Genomic DNA, 26,687 nt, shown 5'->3' on the forward strand with positions numbered 1-26,687 from the left:
TACAGCTGAAGATCAACCTTAAATGATTTTTTCATTTGTCTCTGATTTTTTCATTTGTCTCTGATTTTTTCAGAAATTAACAGTTTGAAATTTGAGGTTCAGATTCCACTCGGCCTTAATCCCTGAAAATTTGAAAGCCTGGAGCATGGATGTGCCTAAATCCCATGATGTCTATGGACAATAAATACTGTCTATCGATGGCTGTAGGTTCCAACGGAATATAAGCCACTAAACCAGCAAAAAAAAAAAAAAAACAAGTCGGTCATTTTGAGTTCACGAATGACGTTTCCAATGCTCATGCTGGGCATTAGATGTTCTCCCAGTAAAGTGTAAAGTCTCCAAATACGTACTTCACTTCAAATTAATTATTTTTTTAAATTATAAGGGTTCTAAAAAATGAATGATCATTTAGGTATTCCTTTGTAACCACTACAGTCCTTTTCTTTGATTATTGTCCCAGTTTGATTTTTGTTGCCATCTTGAAGTTTTGTGACGTCAGGCGGGTACCACTTTTGCCAGGCGACTACCGAATCTGTAGCGCGCATTTCAAATCTTCGCCTGCTCTCAACAAGATTAGAACAAGATGAGGACGAGAAGCATTGTTTGATAAGTGAGATGACGATGAGATATAAATTAGATATAAATGATCCGTCACATTCCTTCCTAGAAATGTGCCTGTTCCAGCTGAATTTAGTTTTTTATTTCTGAATGATGAAAGAATCTCAAAGGATCGAAATATGACTAATTACTAGCTCTGTAGCTTGCAAGTTAACGCCCTTACCTGAGTTATGAATTTTTCCAGTATCGTTGAAATATAAGTAGAGTACCTAGTAGCGGCACCCAGTGTCACAGTATGTCATACCTATTTGATGTACCTAGGTAATTCTCATCCAAATAAGAGAAGAATAAATATTTACCTTCATTAACACCAAGTAGACGAAAGACCCACTGTGAACTTAGTGTTGGCCAATAAAAATGCAAACAATGAAGCAATTATTTTTATTTCCTGACTCCAAATGGTAAGAATTATGGTAAGAACTCTAAGGCATCGTAAAAACTGTATTTATCATTCCTCAATAAATACAAGGTTGACTGTTTGCATGGAAATGATAGTACATTAGTTGGCGGCTTATCTATTATTCTAAACTTTAGATTAAGTTGATGAAGGTAGCAGGTTGTTGTCAGCAAGAGCTGTTGATATGAGTATGTAGTTTAGAATGGTCAATTTTTAATTCTGCCAGAGGAGCATCATTACCCAAGTAGCATGGATTGCAATTTCATTGCAATGGATTGTGAGTTGATTGCAATTTTTGCTTGTTGCCTATACGTTCATTTGAAGGCGCTTAAAAAGTTGCAATTTTATTGCAATAAGTTTGCAAGAAATGTAGATTATGCTTGTTTTTCAAGGCACTATAAAGACTGCAATTTCGGTGCAATCATGTTGTAACAAATTCACGCCATGTGCCTGGCATCCAATTCTCTAGTTGTTTTAAAGTTTTTTCGACTTAAATGTCTCACCTACCTAACCCATATAGCCCAACATATTTTGAAAATATTGTCACCTTTATCAAAATATTTTCATGGCAATATTGTAAGTAAAATATTTTCAAAATATTTTTAAAACATTTTAAAGGAATATTTTGAAAATGTTTACAAAAAATATTTTTAAAATAATTCAAAAATATTGCCTGTAAACATGCATGTTAAAAATATTCCTTAAGAAAGTTTTGAAAATATTTTTAAGTTCTCAAGTTAGTATGTGGTGTAATTTACACCGGTGTAAATTTAGTGTGAGTACCTATTACGTGATATCGAAAAAAATAATCAGACAAAAAAAATATGAAAAAAATAAATAACACGAAAAAAAATAAATAATAGGCAAAAGAAAGAAGCCTGAGAAAAAACGGCGTTAATCAAATCTATGATGAATGTTGAGCCACGCACTGACGCAATGCATGCGATAACAGCCTTAACAGGCGTGATTTCAACCCTACTCATCATCAGCTCCCCGTAGCTCAGTGGAAGAGTGCCCCGCTATGACTTTCGCGGGTCGGGTTCAAGCCCACTCAAGGGCGTCCGGTATTTTATGCTGCTAAACCTCGTAGGACATTAGGTAAGCATGGGTTCGAATTATTATAATTTCCCCGGAAAATTTAGGGGTTGAAATTTAAAGGTCGTCAATATTGAAATTTCTTTGCAAAAAAAAAAATTGCAACTTTTTTACAATGAGGGGGTCAGATGTTGTAAAATAATTGCAATTTTCTTGCAAGAAAGTTGAAATCATCTGGAAATTTTATTTCATTTAAATTGCAATTTTTTCGTTGCAAAATGCTACTTGGGTAGTATTTAATACAAAACTCTCAGGGGTCTCTGGATACTATGCCACCTCTTATCAAGAATGTTTATGCTAATTTTGTTGCTATGTGGTGGTGGGAGAGATAATTTCAAGATTATTTTGGTAAAAGTCGGACAAATATGAGGATGCCAAGTTTATAAGAAAATCTCACAAACCAAAGTGAACATTGTTTCATGCCTCTGCAATTTTCAGCTTCGGGCTAGGTTCTCGCAAGAAGGTCAGCACAACGCGCTGATCAAACTTTTGTGGAATTTCTTGGTAATTTTAGAATGTGTGCCAAAGTCACAGAAAGTATTCCACAAAAATTGCAAATCTGAAAAATCTAGAAAAATAACAAGTACCTCTCAGCCTCCGCGCTATTCGCACCCATGCTAATAAATGTTGGAGAATAGAGAACACTTTACCCTCAAAACATTACTCGCACTGATTTTAAACTAATGTGTAATTATATGTGTACGATGGTGGATCTGAGCTGTACTTACTTACCAAACTTTGTTGAGCGAAGTTGTTACTTAGGGAAATTCATTAACTGCTGCCAAGGATTCACAAACTCTGACCTTGATAAATATTTCCGACATATACTTGAGATACAGTCAGATGTTTGGAATTCTGGACATTCAGTTATTGTTCACATACAAAAGAAATTGACTAACAAATACAACCGTTTTATATTTACATAACTGCTCAACAGAACATACCGACAGTTGTGATTAGTTTCTCGACAGCACTCTGATAGCGGTAGGATAGCTAAAGGATCCCTACCCTGCGGCAAAAATGGAGTTGATTGAAATTTTGATTTACATGGTGCTAATGCTGTCAAGACTCAAGACAAAATTACACTCCACGCACAGTCAAAGAGTATTTTGATAAGTAAGATTATCCATTAAGGAAGTTGCACAAATCACAAATCAAACCGAAGGACACGGACAAACCAAGGAGCCAGCCATAGCCAGCTCAGAAACTCGGCAATTCAGTTTCTCTCACTGCCAGAGATGGAAAGTGAAATTTCACAAGGCCCGAATAAATTTCAAAAAAATTGAAATTTGTTGATTTTTCAAAGAAATATTGTTACTAAGCCTCGGAAACGGTTCAGATGATCCTCCTGCTGATGCAGCAGAATATGGCCCACTAATGAGATGCTACACCCCAAGGAGGGGGCACAAGGGGGGTTTTAGAGAAAGTTAGCCCTAACCTAACCTCCAAACCAAATGTAAACAGACATGTACCCAGCAAATCGCGTGGCCGTGGACAAGATTATAAGAACATCACACCCTTTTAGAAACGTTTTACTTTAGTACTTATCCATTTTTGAAACTGAGATTTCCGACTCTAAAATATATATGTTGGCAGTTTGGCACTGCTGAGAATAATCTTTATAGTATAATTGTTAAATATGTAGGACATTAAGTTGGTTCAGAAATATACCACTAAAAGTGCCGTTTTTTAGCATTACAATTTTTAGCATCAATTTCTCCAACGTTTCTCAAATAAAAGTCCCCCCCCCCTCATAAAAAAACTAGTATTTTCATGCCGATGCGTGGAGGAAATTGTTCTTGTGGTGGAGCGGAGGCACTCAAGTGTCAATGATGCATTACTTACGAAAATTAAGGACCCATGACTTACATAAGTGACATCTGACATGACACCGAAATCTTCGTGATAAAAAACTGAGCTGCTGGAAGAGTGGGTGGTGAGGTTAGGTTAGGTCAGGGGGGGCTGAAAAATCTCAATATCGAGAATCACCGTTTCTAGGCGTTTCTTGGCCTCTTGAATGTATCCTCAAAAGTTTCAATAAATTTCATGAAATTTCGTGAAATTTCATGAAATTTCATGAAATTTCACGCGTGAAATTTCACTCGAATAAATTTCATGAAATTTTCCATCTCTGCTCACTGCAAAAGGTGGAACCATCCAAAGTACCGTCAATGTTAAGTTGAAGGGGTGAATTACTTATTTAAAGAGTGCTAAGTCATTTTGGGACTTTTTCGAAGAGATTTAAAGGAAAAAATTGGAAAATGCTCAACTATAAAATGAACGTAAACAATCCGGCATTGTATCAAAGCTGACGCACAAATGAAACAAGCGCTAAACACAAGGGTAAAAAGTACATACGTAAATTGATTTTGTTTTATAAGGAAAATGGTGAAAAAGTTAGGAAATTCATATTGGAAATTGAAGCTTTAAGATATAAAGAACTTCAGATAATTAATACAGTTTATTTAGAAACGGAGTTAAAGAAGGCAAAGTTAAGGAAACTCAGAAGGAACAGGGTATTTTGTAGGAGAGGGTTGGTATGTCTAGAATTGAATCGACGTATCGACGTATCGAACAGCGACTATCGATAGTCTCGAAAAACCCCTGTAAAATACGCACTAACTAGCTGCTCCGGACGCCCTACGGGCGCCCTCCACAGATAGCAATGGTGGTGCAGTACCTTAATTGGAATCGGAGCAATTAGTTGAATCTACTTAATAATGATGAATAAAATGTCTGTAACAATACGTGTTGTTAGCAATACGCAATACTGCAGTTAATAAGTCAGGGTCAGTCAAGCCGCAGAGAATAAGATGCCAGGATATCAAGAAGCTGTGAGGCGGAGCAGCCGAGGGATGGCAAAGGAATGTGGGTGGCGAGTGACGAACTGACGAACGACGATGCGACCCAAACTTCCTTCTTTGAGGTTGGTGGAGGAGAGCTATACGAAAGAAAACGGAGATAGCCGAAAGAACGTGGTGGGAGGGGTGGCTGAGACCCTAGAGGGGGTATCTAGGGACGGGCAAGCAGGTAGCGGCCGGATGACCGCTCAAAACAGCTGAACTTTACTCGTCGATAAAAGTAAGAAAATTTGAGAAAATCGAAAAAACAATTACAGCCTGCAAATCTACAGATCAGAAGCTTTCATTTAAAAAAAACCCCATGCAAATCGGTCCGGTGGTTCTCTCAAAGTTAATGTCCCAAAATGCGGACTTTAGTCTGAATAAATGGGAGAAAATTTGAGCCCAGCTAAACTTCACTCGTCGATAAAAGTAAGACAATTTGAGAAAATCGAAAAAACGATCACAGCCTGTAAATCTACAGATCACAGGCTTTCATTTAAAAAAAAACCCCATGCAAATCGGCCCGGTGGTTCTCTCAAAGTTAACGTCCAAAGATTCGGACCTCCGTTTTAATGCATCGAAGACAATTTTAGAAAATTATGGGAGAAAATTTGAGAAAATCGAAAAAACGATCACAGCCTGCAAATCTACAGCTCAGGGGCTTTCATTTAAAAAAAATCCCATGCAAATCGGTCCGGTGGTTCTCTCAAAGTTAATGCCCCAAGATTCGGGACTTTGCATTTTAATATATAGGATACGATAAGCGGTTACATCAGATCTTATGGGAGCGCACTCACACATACAAAAAATCGCTCTTTCAAGCGATTTTTTACAAAAGAACAGAGGAAAATCTCACTAGCGATCGAGATTTTACGAGATTTTACATTGATTAAACGGCCCAGGGTGAAAGGAAAGTTCTCTCCAGTTGATCACTGGGAGAACAAAAAAAAATTGAGGTTAGGGTCCCCGGTCCCCCTCCGGGTTTTGCCGACTGGCGACTTGGACGGTCAACCGTTGGAATTCGGCGGTTTACCTCGAATCGATTTGGAGCGCCGCGCCGGAAAAAATAGTTTTGATTGACACAAACGGCGAGCAGGAATAGATATATCGAAAATTCCGCGCGCGGAACAGATTTGAAGCGGCGCGCCGACAAAAATAGTTTTGACACAAACGGCGCAAATATATCGAAAACCGGCGCGGAATCCGGAAATTCAGAGATTTAAACCGGTTTTTTCTTTCCGCGCGCCAGAAAAAATTCCGCGCGCGCAAGAAAGGGGTTTTGACACTAACGGCGTCCCATAGCAACGTCAAAACATACCCTACCTATTTGAAATATGCGAGAAACGGGGAGGGGGGGTACCGGATACTATGGTACCCCCCTCCCCGTTTCTCGCATATTTCAAGTAGGTAGGGTATGTTTTGACGTTGCATTCCAAATTTATGGCCAAAAACAAGAACTTTGTGCTCTATATGCACTTTCTTCCTAAGTCCCTATTATTTGGAGTTACGGGGAATTTTGGGGCCTTTCTTGCGCGAATTTCAATTGGAGACGGTAGGTGTCAAAATTATCCGATTTTCAAAATTTAAAAGTCTCCTAAGAGAAGAGATCAATAAATTTTTGTTGATGTGCCACATGACTCCTGTTAACCCAAAATCATGGGGACCACGACCCCCCAAAATTTTGGGACTTTGGTGAAAAGAAGCAATTTAAAATATCTTGATAATAATAAAATACATTCTAAAAAAATGTTTCAAATGTGTATATTTTATGTATATTTTCATATTCTGTTACAGTAAATAATGTGTGCATAAGAAATTGTTATTAATAGCATCAGTCTGCTTGCGCGCAACTTGCACCAGACGTCTTAATTCAAACTTCGCGCTCCTCAAGGTCCCACTAGTACGTCATCAACATGGCGCCGAATTGGGTGATTGTACCAACCTCCTTTTAATCAACCTTGGGATTGAGCGTTTTTGCTGGAGTACCTGTATAAGGTGCGTTGTTAAATTACTTTTGCTGCCCAACAAAAATGGCCGAATCTTAGCAGGATTGACGTCAGCTCAACAGACGGGAGAAAATCGAGGTGTCGTGGTTAAATTCCCGTTGGATTCTGCGGATTTGGAGGTTAAGTTTTGTTGAAATTTAAGCAATTGCAAGTCAGTCTGGTGACGAACATGTGGCGAAGAAGTGCGAAAAAATGGCGGTTATGGATGTAAACAATAACATTACACCAATCCAGCAAACTCGGCAGCGGTCCACAGCAGCCGAAAACCTCGCTGAGCAGTTGGGCAGTTTGCTGAGCAGCCATCTTGAAAAACGGGTATATCCACCAGAATTTACCAACGCTTTCGTTGAGCTCAACGCTCAGCTAGAGTCCCTTTATACCCAGAGTTAAGACAACTCACTTTTGGTTCGGCTGAAAGTGGCCTAAAAAAAAATCCAATTCTGATTGGTTCTCGCTCATGGAGGCCGAAACGAGTGCACCAAGATGGCGGTACCTCGAATGTGAACAAGAATAATGAAAATATCACCTAATTGTGGTTTATCAAGAGTAAATTGTCATTTCCATCGGTCCAAAATGAAAAGAGATTAAGAAATTATTCACAAACTAATCTCATTTTCTTTTTAATTGATCAATTTGTTGATGTTGTTGTTTTTGTGTGACAGACATCGCAGGATTCCTGATCCTTATTCCTCAATATCGTTCGTTTGGGTGCACTCGTTTCGGCCTCCATGGCCAGCCAAGGCCGGCTGCCAGTCAGCTGATAATCGAGTTGTCTTAACTCTGGGTATAAAGGGACTCTACGCTCAGCGGGTAATTTTCGTTGGGCAGTTGTGGACTTTAACAACGCATCTATAGCGAGAGTATAGACAGATGTGAAACTCCGAAAATCCATCAGGCCTTCACCGATGTCTCCGCGAATAAAGTTAGGGCCCAGATATGCAGCCAACCTATGAACTTCAATTACCCAGAACGATTTACTAATATTATTGTTACGAACCGTCGTTTATAAAGCACGTATTTGACTCAGTTTTTGCATAAATTTACTCATTTTTGCGGAAGAACGCTCGTTTCTGTACATTCTTGGCCATCTTGGTTAGAATCGGAATTCGCAGACTCTGCAAACTGGCAGTGAAATTTTGTGTGTCAGAAGTTGGTTAGAAGGATGGCTGCACTTTTGGGCCCTAAGACCTCCATGAAGCGATCTGTCCATATTCTCGCTATACAGGTACTCTAGTTTTTGCAGGCAAAGACCCTCTTACGATGAGCAGCCGAGCAGGGCCTCCGTATCCAAACACTCTGACAAAATCCAAACACTCTGACAAAATCCAAACACTCTGACAAAATCCAAACACTCTGACAAAATCCAAACACTCTGACAAAATCCAAACACTCTGACAAAATCCAAACACTCTGACAAAATCCAAACACTCTGACAAAATCCAAACACTCTGACAAAATCCAAACACTCTGACAAAATCCAAACACTCTGACAAAATCCAAACACTCTGACAAAATCCAAACACTCTGACAAAATCCAAACACTCTGACAAAATCCAAACACTCTGACAAAATCCAAACACTCTGACAAAATCCAAACACTCTGACAAAATCCAAACACTCTGACAAAATCCAAACACTCTGACAAAATCCAAACACTCTGACAAAATCCAAACACTCTGACAAAATCCAAACACTCTGACAAAATCCAAACACTCTGATTACCTGATGCCAACTCCGAAGGTTCCTCGGAATAGGGACCTACGAGAGATAAAGTTCCCTTCAAGTAATAGCCCGTTTTAAGGAACGAGGAATAGCCTTCCTTGTTGAGTCCTGTTTATTCTTGATGGATGCGAAATCCACCAGTACATGTGGTCTACATGTGTTTTTGTTTACGTTCTTCTGTCTTCGTGGTTCTCGCACAGAGTTGCTAAAAGAAATTTCATCGAATGAAATTTCGTGAAATTTCTTTTTTCCCCATGAAATTTCTTTCGACCGACAAAATGTCAAATATGCTTGTTTTTTCAAACAGAATTTGTTTTTATTTTTAAAGAGAATAGTGTTCGTCAATTAGACCAATTGGAGCTACTTATTTATCAAATATTTACTATTTAAAAAAAGAAATACGTTAGCTAAGGAAACTGTTAGTTTCTGAAAAATCATTTAAATTGTTACAAGGATAGTTTAAGATCCCTCCCTCGCTTTTGTACCAAAAAAGGATAGACTATTAGGGGGAACTAGGATTCTTTATAGTTGAGAACTTTGTTATGTTCCAAATATGAAAGCTAACGTCTTACTTTATCCGTAAAATTTATTTTGGTGTTCAACCGGTACGGCTGTGTGTTTAACCAAGATTTGAGAAAAAAATTCAAAATTATGTTTTTGCTGTTTTACTCAACTTTCTGGGCATTTCTAAAGTTCCCTTTCACAGTTTACCACGTGTGTATAAAGGGAATTAAGGAGATTCATAAGTTTCTAGGGTTTAATCCTGCATTCTGAGTGTTATATGAAATTTCTGGAAATTTCCTCATGAAATTTCTTTTTATAATTTTTCATTTTTGTAAAGATGTAGCAATTTCTATTGCTCTCAGGAGGAAAATTAAGAATATCAGAGATACCATATGCTGCAGAAGTAAGGGAAGTCAGGAAAGGTTGTAATAACATAAAGAATCAGCGCTGATCGCGGCGATTAATCGCTAGGTGTATAAGTAATCGCACTGATGGTCTCTGTTGATTGTATTGCGTTGAGCGATGCGACCCGAACCAACCCAATCGCGGCGATTAATCGTCGTGTGTATCTAGGCCTTATGCTCTGTTGCTTTCTCCTCTCCTCTACTCTTTGCTCATAATGGCGCCAAGCACAAATTTCACTCTCGGAGAAAAATTAAACTGCTCAGCTCAGGGAATTGACCTTTTTGATCGAGATTAAATTTCTAAAAGAGTTCAAACCAAGTCCTAACCAGGGTAATTCTCAAAATTCTTTGGCAAGATATTTTTCTGACATAATTTAAGGATTAAGGAGGGAAAATCTTTAGCATTTCTGGAGAAATCACAAGCTTGTGTGGGGGCCCCCCCAGCTTTCTGAGGCATTGAAATCAAATCCTAAACGTACCTACCTATTTACATTTTGAATTTTGATGGAAAATAAGGGGGGGCTTCATTTATATCTGAGCCATGAGGATGCCAGATGATAAGGGATGAGTTTGAGGATTTTTGCGCATAGCAGAGGTGCACAAAGATGTTTTCAGGAGCATTGGGGGAACTAGTTACCTAGGGGGGGGGGGGGAGGGAGAGAAATATTACCCTCTCCTGACTTCAAGAAATATGAGGGCTTTTGCTAAATTAGCTGTGTTGCCAGACTTTCATTGTGGAATTTATAATTCTACCAAAAATATCTCCATGTGAAGATGAACCATCAAGCTAAAAATTTAACTCAGCATTCGCACAAATTTATCAATTTTTTTTTGGCACAATGGTACAACTTCTAGAAAACATCCTGTTAAAGGTAACGAGGCACTTAGCATATTTCTTGAAAAATTTTCTAAAAAAATATCTTTGCACATTTCTGCTTTTGATAACTTATACCTACAAAAGTACATAACGATCCAAAAAGTGGTGAATTTTATACCAGTCAGGCATCAAGGGGTGAAATATGGGAGCATAAATAAATAGCATTAGGTACCTAAGATGACATTTGAATCAGTGAGTTCGAAAATACAACAACTCGGAAGAAAAATTGTTCAGGAAACACCTAAAACTTCGCAGCGGGCAAGGAAGTTATAGTTTAAGAAAAAAAACCTTTTTGGAGCCAAAGGACGCAAAAAGTACTCTAGAGACTATTTGTAAAGCACCAAGTTTCAGATACTGATTTTTCATAGTCTGCCCTGAGAAATGTATGTTTTTTGACCTGAATAACGCTTGAATAATTAAATAACTTGTTGGCACAAGGTATACTGAACCGAAAAAAGAAAACCGCATGATCGGATGGTCACCCATTTCCCTTGATCGGCCAAAATTGGTATTTCCAATGAAATAATTCGATTCTTCCCTTTTCCCGTCGCTGTTTTCGAGCACTTCGATTGCAATTTCGAAATATCCTTTTGCGTGCAGATGCTTCTACTTATCCATAAGTGTCGCTAAACCGTAAAAAGGTGAAAATCGAAAATAACCCGTGTTGGAGTGTTTCCAAACTCATACTGATTCATTCTCCATTATTATTGGAAACATGATTACTTGAATGGATTGAATTGGATTGAATGGAATATAAGGTGGGGAGGCGGCAGATGATAGGGTGGGTTAGAGTAGGTAGAGTGCTCGAACTGCTCTGAGTTTCCGTCGCGCCACGCAGCCATCTTGCCCACAGATTAGTCCAGATCGCTAACATCGGCGGAAGAGCGTGAGTAGCTTTGTGAGCGCCATTGGCGGGAAAATCCATGGGCATTTAAAACTAGGAACCAAAACTGAAATTTTGGCTATTTTCAGCAGATTTTCGGCGGGAGAATACTTCTTTTTCAGATTTTTGTGGGATGAAACGTTCCGAAGAATTCAAGAATTAGTTTTCTTATGAGAATTTATGTGGTTCAATATTTCCAGATTAAATAATTAAGGTGGAAATAAATAAAGAAGGAGAATTAATTAAAATACGAGTAAACAAGGCTAAAAATTATTGAAACACTAAAAGGTAAGACGTTTCGAGCTGCTTCCAGCTCATTTTCAGCTGCAAAAACGCATAAAAACAGGTAAAAAATTGAGTGGCGACCTGACCTCAGCTGTTATCACGTAACCACTCATAATAACGGCTGGGGTCAGGTCGCCACTCAATTTTTTACTTGTTTTTATGTGTTTTTGCAGCTGAAAATGAGCTGGTAGCAGCTCGAAACGTCCTGCCTTTAAGTGTTTCAATAATTTTTAGCCTTGTTTACCCGTATTTTAATTAATTCTCCTTCTTTATTCGTATAATCGGGCTATGTTTTTGTGCTTTATCGGTGGAAATAAACAAATCAGAGTTCATCAGTATACTGAGTAGATGACATTATTGAAAAAATTTGCAGATTATAATATATCATATTTTTGAAGTTTAAAGCCTTAGAAACCGAAAATTAAAGCAAAATCCTGCCAAAATGAGACTTTTGGTTCCTAGTTTTGAATTCCCGCCAGGCCCCCATGAGAGCAGTTAATTGCTACCAACTGTTGTAAGAATATTGAAACAGAATACTTAGCATAACAGTACTTGATAAAATCTTATTTGATCAAAAACCATTATTACACATTACTATTTACACTTTTTTCAAGCTTTATAATCAGATTCAATAGGAAAGGACCCCGCACGGTTCTTATGGAAAATTGCCCTCGGTCAAATGTGTTGAAACTTCAGTATGTTGTGCAGCATGTCATCGTGAACAAAAGTTCCAATAGGCCAAACAAGATCCCATGTGCGGTTTTCGAGATATTCGCCGTTTTATGTGCGTAAACGGAGGTTTCGCGCGCTCCCGCCGGAGCCATACCATTGTGCGGAGCCGCTCGTGCCCTTCCCTCCCAGTCACTCTCCGCTGCCCCGCCGCCCATACCTTGGCTCCTCTATCGCTCCAACTACGACGCTCACGAGGCTGCGCCCATCATTACCGGACCGCGCCCGCACGCCGTCTTCTTACGCGGCCTCTTCTTCGGTCATGTCGCCTCTTTTTCTCATCGATCCTTTCTCTAAGTCTTCAAAAACGTTTAAGAAGTCCATTTTTACTAAACATGATAATGCTAATATCACAAATAATACAAAAAGAGAGGAAAAACAAATGATGATCCATGCGAAAGTACGTAGGAGAGTTGGAATGTCTAAGAGACGTTAAATAAAACAAACTATTTTTATTCTCTTTCCTTTTAGGCGTAAATGGTCACATCTTAAGTCGCTCCAACTTGCAGCGCCACCTTATCAGCCATCTTATTATCTGCTATGGAACCTGGAGAAAACTCGTACTCACAAAAAGCCGCGTACGCGCATGAATGTTACGGTCGACCTGCAACTCTTTTTCATCATCTCTATGGAGTTTGTCTTGGATGTACGATCTGATTAGAGGATACGATCAGCAGATAATAAGATGGCTGATAAGGTGGTGCTGCAAGTTGGAGCGACTTAAGATGTGACCATTTACGCCTAAAAGGAAAGAGAATAAAAATAGTTTGTTTTATTTAACGTCTCTTAGACATTCCAACTCTCCTACGTACTTTCGCATGGATCATCATTTGTTTTTCCTCTCTTTTTGTATTATTTGTGATATTAGCATTATCACGTTTAGTAAAAATGGACTTCTTAAACGTTTTTGAAGACTTAGAGAAAGGATCGATGAGAAAAAGAGGCGACATGACCGAAGAAGAGGCCGCGTAAGAAGACGGCGTGCGGGCGCGGTCCGGTAATGATGGGCGCAGCCTCGTGAGCGTCGTAGTTGGAGCGATAGAGGAGCCAAGGTATGGGCGGCGGGGCAGCGGAGAGTGACTGGGAGGGAAGGACACGAGCGGCTCCGCACAATGGTATGGCTCCGGCGGGAGCGCGCGAAACCTCCGTTTACGCACATAAAACGGCGAATATCTCGAAAACCGCACATGGGATCTTGTTTGGCCTATTGGAACTTTTGTTCACGATGACATGCTGCACAACATACTGAAGTTTCAACGCATTTGACCGAGGGCAATTTTCCATAAGAACCGTGCGGGGTCCTTTCTCTCAATCCGGTCAAGTTCTTTCACTACTGGTAGTGCCATCAATTTTCTAAAGTTGCCTAATCTGTAGCAAAATTACTCACGCTTCTGAAGCATTGGCTAGATTGGATGTTAGCGATCTGGACTAATCTGTGATCTTGCCTGCTCATTTCGAGGGGGTCTTCGCCTGCAAAAAGTAAACATCGCGAGAAGGTGGTAATGATAATTTCGTAACCAAATATGGCGGCGGTCGGTCACAACGTTGAGAGTGCCGAACCCCCGAAAACGCACCGCCGCGGTGGAGATTCGAGGTAAACCGCCGAATTCCAACGGTTGACCGTCCAAGTCGCCAGTCGGCAAAACCCGTGCAGCGTTGCGTGCAGCCAGCGTCTCAGTTCAGAGCAAGGCGGATAAAGAATGGTGGTCGCATTTAGAGTACCTTTATAGACAGAGTATGGCCATTTCTGTTCCGGTTTTTCATTGGTCGCGAGCGAATAGGCTGACACGATGCTCTTAGGGCCGTAAATAAACCAGAGATAAATAATAAACAAAGAAGATGGCTGTTATCAGGAAGCAAGATGAGGTTATGCACATCAGAGTCGAGTGTTCAGCAGAGATTCACTCCTGAATTCCGAAGGCAGGACTTACAAAAAATCCTGCCGAATTTCCATCGCAAACTGTCTGGTGCGCAGTCGGGAGCATCGATGTTCCCTTTCTGCAGACTCTAGGCACTCCGCACCCGGAGAAGGATTTTCTGTCAGTCCTCGCCTCAGGCAGAGATTCAGCCCCTGAGCTCTGAAGGAAGGGCTGACAGAAACTCCTGCGGACCAAGACGGAATCTTTTAAAGTGAAACGTCCCTTTATGTAAAAGAAAAATCTGCACAATTGCTCTTCTTTTATTTATGGGGTACGGAATTCGAAGTAAAACGACCGTAGGCGTATAAGGAATACAAAAAATACTAATAGGAAATTTCAAAATTACTCTTTGGGGCCGTCCATAAATTACGAAAGGCAATTTTTCCAATTTTTATGACCCCCCCCCCCCTCTTCTATCGTTTAAATGCATAATTTAATAAAAAAATGGTGTTGAAACAAATCGGTATTGTTTTAAACATTACTAATCGCTGGTAGGAGATCATGAAAAATAGCAGTTGTATTGAAAAAATAACATGCAGTTTTTTAATTCAAAAAGTTCAGTAAAATTACATTTTAACCGAAAAACATTAAACGTCTAAAAAACGAAATTTGGACTAGTAAGTCTTTAAATTAACGGAATTTGGAAGAAACAAAATTTTTGCGTTTGGCTTACGTATAGGCATAGGTAAGGCACCTCTGGACCCCCTCCCGGCTCCCTGTAAGTGCATTAGGTACGTAATTTGCGGACGGCCCCTTTGTAAAGGCATACTTACATTTATTTGTTTATACTGCCCACTAATGTTACATTTATTTCTGTCTTCGGAGTCTGTTTTTTCCTCTAAAAAAAATTATTGGACGGTCTACGTAAGATTAGGGCCTTACACCCTAGGTCCAGAGGTTTCTCTGCAAGAGGAGCCCTTTTCAATTACGTGCGCAAAAATGCACGCCTCACTCTTATTTTATGGAAAAAAGTATTTCTTTACGGCCACTCGCGGCATTTATGACATAATGTGTAATTTAATGACGTCAAAATATTACCAAGCTAGGGCGCGAACCGCGAACCTTCCGGCCCGGAGGCGAGCGCTGTGCCACGGAGCCATGGTGGCAGACAAGAGGGAGGGTTAATATTGCTAATACATAAGTGCAATTGAAGTTCTCTCTTTCTCCACCAGAGCTGAGAGCATACGCGCATCGGTGTCACGCTCCCGCTTCTGATGATCTGCGGCAGGATTTTCTGTAAGCCTAGCCTTCCGGGCCAAGAGTGAATCTCTGCTAAACTCAAACGCCATGCAGATCTTACATCCTCCTGTGATAAAGGAGAAAGGAGATTTAACAATGTTTTCCTGTTTTTTTCGTGTGTTATTCGTAGATATGCTAGTTTAAACTGTTACTGCCGTATAATTGAAATTTTTGTCAAATTTAGCTTCTTATCGATGTTACGGTGAGTCGCCATCTTGTTTGTTTATTTACGGCCCTAAGAGCATCATGAAGCCTAAAAACTCGTTGACCAATCAAAAAGCGGAACAGTTTTCCTGTAGTAAAAAGATACGAATGGCCATACTCTGTCTATAAAGGTACTCTAGTCGCATTTCGTACCCTCTGGACGTCACACGGTATCGGGTGCATTCGGGTACATGGGCTGGCCGAGGCCGGGGGCATAGAGAAAAAAAAGGAGGTGTTTGCTAGAGTACCTGTATAGCGAGAGTATGGACACATGTGAAACTCCGAAAATCCATCAGGCCTTCACCGATGCTTCTGCGGATAAAGTTAGGGCCCAGAAATGCAGCCAACCTATGAATTTCAATTATTCAGAACGATTTACTAATACTATTGTTACGAACCGTCGTTTATTAAGCACGTGTTTGGCTCAGTTTTTGCATAAATTTACTCAATTTTGCGGAAGAACGCTCATTTATGTACATTCTTGGCCATCTTGGTTAGAATTGGAACCTGCAGACTGGCAGTGAAATTTTGTGCGTTAGAAGTTGGTTAGAAGGGTGGCTGCACTTTTGGACCCTAAGCCCTCCATGAAGCGATCTGTCCATACTCTCGCTATACAGGTACTCTAGTGTTTGCATCTTGAGGATTTGTACCCACCTATGTCATCAATGTAAACAAGACGCTCGTTGAGGGTTATGTTGACGCTGTAAAAACGGACCATAATGTCCGATTTTTTTACTTAAATCAACTCTTTATTTAATTTCAAGCACTTTTTATAGGATGACTTTTTCCCTTAAATTACACCATTTCCAAGAAAATCGACAGGATAAAAACGTCGCTGTACCCAATGACGTCATCAAAGCTATAGATACTCTATGAAAAATTCCAAGATGCCCGAAATGCAAACACCTCCTTTTTTTTCTCTATGGGCCGGGGGGGCCGACTCAACCTCGGATTGCACGGCAAAACCCGTACCCTCCTGACTAGAGTACCTATATTGAGAGAGTATGGCCACTGGGCCCCATGGAGAGGCTTAGGACCCAAAAATGGCGGTGCTTTGTTTTGGTTTTTGTGGATGGGAGGGGGGTCATTGCCAACTTTTGACGGTTATCACCAGCCGCACTTGCTGCCAACCTTACTACATCTACGATAATTTTTCTCAAAAATTGCACACGATTAGCCTTAAAAATATGTAAAGTTGTCGCAATAGTGCATATGAGTAAATTTCTCGTTATGATAAGCAAAGAAAACTACATTTTGAGTAATTTTGCATTACATTAATTTATGGCGTCCGCCATTTTTGGGTCCTAAGGGCTCCATTTAGCCTAAGATGGCTGAGCCAATCAGAGGTGGTAACCCCAGTGGCCATACTCTCTCAATATAGGTACTCTACTCCTGACGTCACAGCGCTTCAAGATGGCAGCCAAAATCGAAATGCTACCACCATTCTTTATCCGCCTTGAGTTCAGAGAGTATAGAAGGTAACCTTCTACACTCTCTGTATTCAAGAGTAAGAGTCTCAATTCTCAATTGCCCGGTGATTTTGCATGTCCGTGAGGACTTTCTTTCTCGCTTTCTGAAATCGTGAAATGACTTTCAGTACTGTTGTGCTTCAGGACTTAATGTGGATAGTATGTCAACACGTGTCACTTCTCCGTGAATATCATTTTCACCTCAGTGGTATCATCGTTTCTAAACTTCTTGAACTTTTCTCAATCGGATTGCATTCTCCTGTCGTGGGTCTGGTTTATCATCAGATCCATTCTGTTTGCAGGTACTTGGTCATCACCATATAAAATAGAATTTTTAAAATTAAGGGTCCACATATTTTATCATGCTTTGTTGTGGTTCTGCAGGCAATGTTGATGATAATGATACCACCAATAAGAGACGTATTTTGTTTGCCGCAACAATTGTTTCCTGCTACGATTTTGTGTTATTTGCGTCACTTTTTCACAACCAATGAGAGCAAAGCAGCTAGAAGTGAGGTTAGAAACCTCGTAACAATCAGAGACAAGAGACCCTCCACTGGCCTCCTAGCGACAGGTGGAAGCTTTTACTTTCGGGGTTTCAACAATTCCTTATGGACAATTATTAGGGAGCAACAGTCATCACCCTAGTTTCGGCTGTTGACTTACCTACATGGTCGATGATGAGCTTCGGATGACGTCATGAGCCAAACAACTTTCCCAAACGTCGGCCATTTTCGGCTTGTTTGCAAAACGAAACTGCCAACACGTTGTTGAACATCAACCATGGAGGTAAGTCAACAGTAGAATGCTGAAGTCCCGAAAGTAAAAGCTTCCACCATGGCCAAGATACTAGTGGAGGGTCTCTTGTCTCTGGTAACAATTCTGCAACCTGCTCCGGAGCACGTTCCAAGTGTTTCGCATCTAAATGTTACGACAGCGTTGCCATGTTGTGCAAAAAAAATCCAATTAAATTAGTCACGCCCCCTCATTTCCGGTAACACTCAAACAAAATACGAATGTTACACACTGATGCGAAACAGTTTCGATTGTTACGCCAAACAAAATACGTCTAAGGGCTCTCCAAAAGTTTTGCTCTTCCACATGAAACATAGGAAAAGAATCACCAGGTCTGCAGCACCCATATTTATGCCGCAACAATGGTGGCTCTTGAAATTTCTGGAGCTACTCTTTCCTCAGGGGTGTCTAGTCGGCGACCAGTCAGGTGTTGGTCCGGCAAATAGTTGTAATGGTGAGACAGGTCATGATGATCGCTATTGGACCATATTGGAGCTCACTGGAGTTTATCTTAGCTCAGTGGAACTCAATGGTCATAAGTCGTATTTTGTTTGGAGGCAACACTCGCAACATGTTGTAAAAACGAGCAACAATCGCATTTTGTTCAAAGTTGTTTTCTGTTATGGGGGCGGGGCTTATTTTCGTGCGCAAAATTTAGGAACCCCTACAGCAACATTGTTGCACAACAACTGCAACGTGCTCAGAGCAGGTCGCTTTTATGTTGGTCAAGAGAGCAACGCTGATTTCTAACCTAAAATTGGAGGTTGCTCTCTCATTGGTTGCTCAGAATCGCGTAAAAAGAAACAAGAAAAAAACAGAAACATTTTGTTGTTTCGAACAAAACACGACTGAACTAGCAATGGAGTGGCAGCTCTGGAACTGGGGAGAGAAAAGTACTTAGAGATGAATTTCCATGGACTTTGACGCACTAGACCTGATGCGTGGTGTGGTCTCCGACTCTACAGAAGTGACTTTTGGTGTGCCGCAAGGTTCTCACCTTGGGCCGATTTTGTTTTTGATTTTTATTAATGATTTGGCATCAGGCTTGAATTTTTTTAATGCTTCGCTATATGCTGATGACTTTAAAGTATGTGGAATTGTCAACTTTACTTTAAAGTCATCAGCATATAGCGAAGCATTAAAAAAATTCAAGCCTGATGCCAAATCATTAATAAAAATCAAAAACAAAATCGGCCCAAGGTGAGAACCCTGCGGCACACCAAAAGTCACTTCTGTAGAGTCGGAGACCACACCACGCAGCCTAACTTGCTGAGAACGCCCCTCTAAATACGAATAAACCCAGGTGACAAAATGCTCATTAAGGCCAATATCAAGTATTTTTTTAATTAAGTGATGATGACTTACTGAATCAAAAGCTTTAGGAAAATCTGTGTACAAAACATCCACTTGAAGAGAGTGATCAAGAGCCTCCGTGATAAAATCGCTTTATTTCAGCAAATTAGATACCACAGACAGGGCCAGATTTACCTATGGTGCATCGGTGCAGCTGCACAGGGCGCCAAATTTTGGGTTTTTTTTCCCCAAACTCTACAAAACGTTGAGAATTGCGTCGAAAGTTCAGAAACTCTGATTGTTGATTGATTGTTTAAAGGCAATGGAGACACAGACAACAACGGCGAAACAACATTAACAATGTAAATATTGCATGTTATTACTCCATATGTGCCTGTGCATGCATATGAAATGCCTACTTTTGTCCCACCGGAATTTTCCTCTGCAAAATTACATCAGAGAGCCATTAATTTATTGTGTTCCATCTTTTAAATGACCTGACCCTAGACTTTAAATGACCTGACCCTAGACTTCCGGGTCAAACTTTCTCTTAGTTTCGTATTTAACAGTAACATGAACAGGTACCTGGTTTCGGTTTCTGCCCCAGAATCATTCACTCACTCGAAAAATTCGTATTTAGTTAGAGTTACCACGTAGTAACCAAAGAAGACCGTCGGGTTGGGAAATGCGCGGGCGGAGGGGGGGGGGCGTGCGAGGGGGCCGCCTCGAAAATTTCTGCACAGGGCGCCAAAAACGTAAATCCGGCCCTGACCACAGACCTTACTCCTACGAAGCCATGCTGTTGACTGCAGATTTTATCAGCAACACAAGATTATAACTCGTGTGCCACTCTCGAATCAAAGATTTTAGACTCAACACCTATCATGGAGATGGGACGATATGTCTTGACATCCCACAGGTCACCACTTTTAAAAACTGGAGTGACTAAGGCTGATTTCCAGAGCTTTGGATAAGTACCAGCACACAAAGAATGGTTGAAAAGAGTACACAGAGGTTTAACCATATTTCCTGCACAGCAAATGATAAAAAAGGGATGAATACCATCAGGACCTATAGATCCAGAGGGTTCAAGTCTACCAATTGCATTCTTGACATCCTCCTCACTGACTGCAAAATTATCAGGAATATCAGAACCAGGTGAAGAACCGTGTAAACCAGGCACACCATTACCTGCCTTGCAGACGGTCCCAAAATATTTAGTAAACAAATTAGTAGACGATAGAGGAGAGTCGGAGCAAGTATCATCAAGCCGGAGGAGAGAAGGGATGTAATCACTGGCTTTTAATTTGTTAACATAGGACCAGAAAGCTTTGATATTAGCCTTTATGTTCAACTCTAATCTGTTTAAATGAGAGAGATACAACTCTCTAGACGTTCTCAAACATAAAGCAGGCACCCTCTTAAACTGAATGTAGTCACTATCTTCTCCCGTGGCTTTCCAGATGTAGTGGATGAATCGTTTCTCATTGACCAATCGAATCAGCTCAACTGAGAACCAAGGTGGAAAGCGCGATTTCACAGAATTCTTAGAAATAGGAATATGATCTGAAAAGAGACTATCTAAAAGATCATGAAGCTTACCAACATTTAAATCCAATCCCTCGTCCGAAAACAATTCATCCCAGTCTGTATTGCACAATAAGGAATTGATACCAGCATAATCACCTTTGAAAAAGTTCCTGTGTGGCCGCTTGGACATTGAATCACTATTTAGTCCAGTCATTCTAGCCAAAAAAAGGGCCTAACCTCGGACAAATTAGCACAAACTTCTCTTGTGCTTTAAAGCGCTCCAAAACATGTCTGGAGCCCCCAAAAAAAAGTTTACCATTAGCCCCCCTCGGGAACACAGTCAAAATTGCTTATAACAAAATGGCGGCCGACTGAAATTACGTGTAAATTGATTGTTGACTTCGTCAGCGTTTCCCCAATTTTGCGTGATTCTAGTGCATCCAGTGAAAAAAATCATTCTTGTCATTTTTTTAGAGTATAAAATTCTGCTTACAAACATGTATAAGTTTCTTTAATTTTGACTTGTTGGTGCCGAGCTACGAGGTCAGACACCGAAAAAAAAGGCTAGAATTTTCTTGAAATTTCAAGTTTGGTTTGTAACTTTTAAGATACAGTTTTGGCAGAATTTTTTCTCTCAAAACTGTTGGCACCAATGGAAAGAGCGTGAAATTTTCTTTTCAAAACACATATTACATCAAAATTTTACTGAAGGTATAAGACCTTTATAGGGCCTTTATGGAATTGTGTCAAATTCGACATTTTTTACTTTTTGTAAATTTTGGCTTGAATTTCGATTAATGTGACCCTTTTTCACGTATATTCGACTATTTTTGAAATAAATTGTGTTATTAATTTAATAGTCATGGTACATAGTAAAGGGAGAAGCACCTTAGAGCAAGGATGGTCGACCGGGGGGGGGGGGGGGGGGAGATATCTTATCCGTTCACTGTTTGGACTATCGCAGCTAAAGATTCTAATAAAAAACGGCAAAACACCTATTTGTCGGCAGATTTTCATGAAATTTGGTGTACCCCGGTATGTTTATCTAGGAAATTCGAATTTGACAAATTCAAGATGGCGGAAAAAAGATGGCGGCAATAATTTGTTAGATACCTGTTTATCGACTGATTTGCATGAAACTTAGTATAACCCTGTATTTAGCCCTAGAGAATTTGAATTTGATGTCGAATTTAACCAGAATTAAAATCAAAGATGGTGGGAAGAAGGTGGTGGCTATAATTTTTTAAAATTAAAGATGGCGGGTACAATTTGAAAACTACCCATTTATCGGCAGATTTTCATGAAACTCGGTGTATCCTGGTATTTTGATCTGGTAAATTCGAATTTGACGTTACTTTCAGTCTGAATCAAATTCAAGATGGTGGAAAAAAGATGGCGGCCTTAATTTTTAAAATATCTGTTTATCGGCTAATTTTCATGACATTGAATATTACCTAGTATTTTGACCAAAGTTTGTCAGTTTCGGTTTAAAAATTTATAATATAAGGTAATAAGACAGGGTAAAAAAGTAACTGAGGGGCTCGGAGGACAAGGCGCCCAAGTGCAGGTTTCGAAAAATATGACACGTTTTAGTGGTTCCAACTAATTCTAGGTTTGAAATAAAGTTGTGAAAAATTCACCGGAAGCATCCAATGCTTAAGCATCAAGATGTGAGTTTGAACTCTCTTCCTGCCATAAGGCTGTGTATAATAGTTAGCAACTTTAAACATGTTTTTCTCGAAATAGCACTTATGCGCCTCGTCCTCCAAGCTGTTTAATTGAGAGTATAAGTGTTAAAATGCAATTGTTTTAGTATCGTCGAATATTTAACTGACAAAGATTAAGAAATACAAAGCCGAGTAATGAAATAAAAGCTCTGCTAATTTTTTACTCGGTCTATTGAAAGCTAAATAATATTAAATAATGTGCGAAATGTCGCATATTCGGCTGACAAGATGCCGAGGGCAGTAAAATTTTAATGTTTTTATTATTTTCCTTCTTATTTACTTACAATTAGATACCCTCATTTCACACGAGCCTGCGGTACATCACGTAAAGCATAGGTGCATACCCCTCTTTCCTGTTGACAACCCCGCCTTCCACTGACATCTGTACTTTCGTTATAATCCTTGTTCGCGCTTACGCTACAGTTGGCCGCCCAAAAGTTCCAAACCTTCAATGGTGTATTGATTTTATCATAATAATTATTAGTTTTACTATTAATTCCTCCGACGCAAAAACACCCGCTCCCCGAGCTGCCGCCATTACACAGCCCAATCCCTCACGTAAAGCGCTTCGCGGCGCGGCGGCTGTGCTCGCATCGTAATAACTTCCCTCATACGTGAGATGTCCCATTCCGCAATGTTTTTAAAAATTCTTGAATGTGCCGATTTCGCCAAGCTCTGTCCTATTCGTATATTTTTATGTGAGAGTATGCATAAATACGATGAAAATTGTCTTCACTTTGTATGCGTGGAGTATCCGTTAGTTCCGTACTGGCGGTCATATATCCATTAGCGCTCTTTGTAGAAAGCAGGGAGGAAGAGGTGGGTCAGTTTCCCCTCCTATTATTTATTTTATAATACGTTAATTCATTTTTGCTCTCCAGAAATGATTTAAATAACTTCTCACGATTGATGGAATGTTTGCTGTATTGATATGACCTTTTCAGGGATGGTGTTTTGCATAGAAACTCAATTTTCTGTAAATATTGCCATTTTTTACGATTTTAAATAAAGCCGTGTCAAACCCAAAAATGATGGAAATTTTTGGAACAAGGTACCCTCTCTTATTGTAAATTTTATGTACTTTTACGTGATCACAGTGGTTTTATGATCAAACACTTTTAAAATGCTTAAAAATTAGGATAATCGAGCTAAAAACGGTCTTTTTTCAGAAAAATGTCATTTTTGATCCCAGAAGAAATTATCCTACCGGCAAATATAATAACTTAAAGGGATGTTAAACACACTATTCTAGACCAAAATTTAACGTACTTTTCAGTTACATCATTTATTTTAACTTTAAAGCTCATTTTAAAGCGGTAAAATCTCAAAAATAACTAAAAAATTACATTTCATCATTTTTTTAAAAACTTTTTTTAAACCGAAATTCAGTGATAAGACCCCTCAAAAAGGTTTTACGGCAACTTTCAATTGTCCTATGTTATAGGAAATTTCATGAACTTTTCATCTCGCACCTTGTTTTCTTTCTTAAATTCCTTTTAACACGTGAAAAATAAGAAAAACAGCGGGAAAATTTTTTTCGGGTAAATTGCAATTTTTTTCAACATTGCCTCTGCATTTTCACGAGAGACGCCAAAAATACAAATAAAGGTACATTTCTTACATAAAATTTTACCAGCTTTTCGCTGATTACCATGGTTTGATGAATAAAATTGTTTGCAGCCATGGAAAACCACAAAAACCTGAGACAAATCCTTGTTGTTGAATAATTTGTAAATTTTTACCATCTCAAAAATTGGCTTCTAAGTACACTTAAATACCTTCAAAAATTTATTCATTGACATTTTTTCTCTTTCATATGCTAGTACATTGGTACCATAAAGTTTACTTCAAACAAAAATTACTAAACTTGAAAATTTTGGGTATATGTTAAGAAAAATGTTCGTAACCGAGCAGCTGGGTTTTCCAATAGACAACTTTAACGTCATATCTAACCCTCTTTAAAAAATTCGAAACAGTAATTTTAGGTATGCAATTTTTGGGAAATTTTATGCACTAAACGATTATTACCATCGTTGAATCGTATTCTCAGTTTTTAGCTGTGAAGAAGTCGAAAATTGTTGAAATTCTGAAATTTCTAGAGAAATCAGTTTTCAGCGTAATTCCCTTATATACGCTTTTCAGGTACATTTTGTAAAATTTAAAGGAAAAACAGTGTGTTATTCGTCTTAAAAATTTTATCACCTTTCTAGAAAGTATATATAAGTTATACTTTTGTGGAAAAATAATTCATCGAAAGCGCTGGAAACGGAAAAAAAAAACTGAATTTGTTGTTAAATATTGACTTCATACTTTTGAATGATTCGTCTCACAATGAGGTCATGTAAGATGAAAAGGGAAAATAAATGGGTATACTAATGTAAAATTTAGCGTATTTTTCAGTGGTGCCGTTGTTTTTAACCTTAAATTAATTATTTTGACCTAAAATTGGTCAAGAACGCGAAAAATCGTGAATTTTCAGCAGATTTTGCCGGTTGTTGTTTTTAAATATTAAAATCCGGAAAGAAAAAAATAAGAAAAGCCTAAGTTTTGTATATGATTCTTAATCAAAATTTTATGATCTTTCAAACTGATGTGTTGCAATTTTTTGTTTGACGCATTATTTTTGAGTTATAAAGGGAAATCCGTATGTACGTCCTCTTTGAAAATCGCCGTAAGCCGCCATTTTGAAAAACTGCGATTTGACCACTTTCCCGGTGGAATTTTTTGGTAAACTTTTTTTTCTGTCTTATTGGGTACCTAGAGAGACCCTATATACCAAAGAAAAAGTTTGTGCTAATTTGTCCGAGGTAAAAAGCTAGAATGACTGGACTAATTAGTCCCCAAAGGAAAAATGAATCTCTAACACACATGATTACCATCACTTTTGAAAATAAGATCTTCATGAGAATCTGAAGCCACTACATGCTGAAAATGAGTAAAGAGCAAGTCTAAAGTATACGATTTAGCTTGATGAACTGGTCACATCTGTCTGAGGTCTAACATTGTAAAAATAGAACGTAATGATTCAGCGGATTCAACACCATTTGGATCAACATATCCTACGCGATTAGTAGCTAGAGGAGATGAGTAAGATGAGCTAGACCACGTTATATTTGGTAAATTATAATCACCGAACAACATAAGTTTATCATTAGAAAAGACATCTACAATTGACGAGACGATTGATACATTAGCAACTTAAATCTCTGCCCTAGAGTCGGGCGGAATGTAGGTGGATCCAATTATCACATTATAGTTACTAAACTTTACTCCGATAAAGATATGACTAGCATAACCAAAATCATTGCAGCAACCTAGCATTTGCAGAAATTAAATGGCACTCAAGGCTGTTGGTAGCATAGCTGGACCAAGGATGGCTGGATGGCACCACTTGCAATCCACATTGCCTGTAGTCTCCCGGAAATATCCTTATGTGCGGTCTAGATTGTATTATACGTCTATGTGAATTTCTCATCAGAGAATGGCACCATTCAAAATAAGTGTATGTTGTAACCAATGGGCCAACTGATGATTGACCTATTCTGATTAACATGACACTTGTCTGTTCTTCTCCTTCCTCCGTTCTAAGCCTTTAAGTTGATCTTGAATTCTCATTTCTGCTGAATTGCAGTCATTGACCATCATATTAGGTGTTTCAAAGCACCAGTCCACTATCTTTTTCTCGGAAAAGGCGGAAAATTGAGTTTCGAGCCGAAAACTTCTGGGGGTAAATCAACCCCAAATACTTCAATGAGTATATTTTCAGCCCCCCAAAGCTCCATTTTAGGAGGTTTTTCAAAGGGGGGTGCCCCCCGTTTCGCGCATATTTCAAATACCAAGGGTATGTTTTGACTTTGGATTTAAATTCTATGGCCAAAATTAAGAACTTTTTGTTGTATGCTCTTTTTCCCTAAACCCCAAACCTCTGGTTTTTTTAAGGAGCATTTTGGAGCATTTTTTGGGCTACCTTCAATTAGACGGGCGTTTAAATTATTCGATTTTCAAATTCTAGAAGTCTCCTGAGAGAAGAGGTCAATACAGCTTTTAAATTGATGTGCCACACGACCCCTGTTGATCCAAAATTATGGGGGCTACGACCTCCCGAAAATGTTGTGGTTTTGGAGAGCAGTAAGTCGAAAATTTCAAAT

At 39.2% G+C, this 26,687-nt stretch overlaps 2 protein-coding genes across 3 annotated transcripts in view; one reads left to right on the plus strand and one right to left on the minus strand.

The window, feature by feature from the left end:
* The window catches only part of LOC109039814 (frizzled-5), a 50,792-nt gene that overhangs the window by 12,653 nt on the left and 11,452 nt on the right, over positions 1 to 26,687 (plus strand). Inside the window, exon 1 of one of the 2 annotated variants that reach the window (XM_019055484.2) lies at positions 17,195 to 17,496. The exons of the other annotated variant lie outside the window; for it this stretch is intronic. The gene's annotated coding sequence lies outside the window, so the exon portion shown is untranslated. Of the gene's footprint in view, positions 1 to 17,194; positions 17,497 to 26,687 lie in introns of those variants that run through there. 2 annotated transcript variants of the gene reach the window in all.
* Positions 20,115 to 21,026, minus strand: LOC109039812 (uncharacterized). The gene has a single exon (XM_019055483.2). It carries the CDS (start codon positions 21,024 to 21,026, stop codon positions 20,115 to 20,117), a length of 912 nt encoding a protein of 303 aa, XP_018911028.1.

The sequence above is a fragment of the Bemisia tabaci genome, chromosome 2 (genome assembly GCF_918797505.1).
Source record: "Bemisia tabaci chromosome 2, PGI_BMITA_v3".
Lineage (NCBI taxonomy): Eukaryota > Metazoa > Arthropoda > Insecta > Hemiptera > Aleyrodidae > Bemisia > Bemisia tabaci.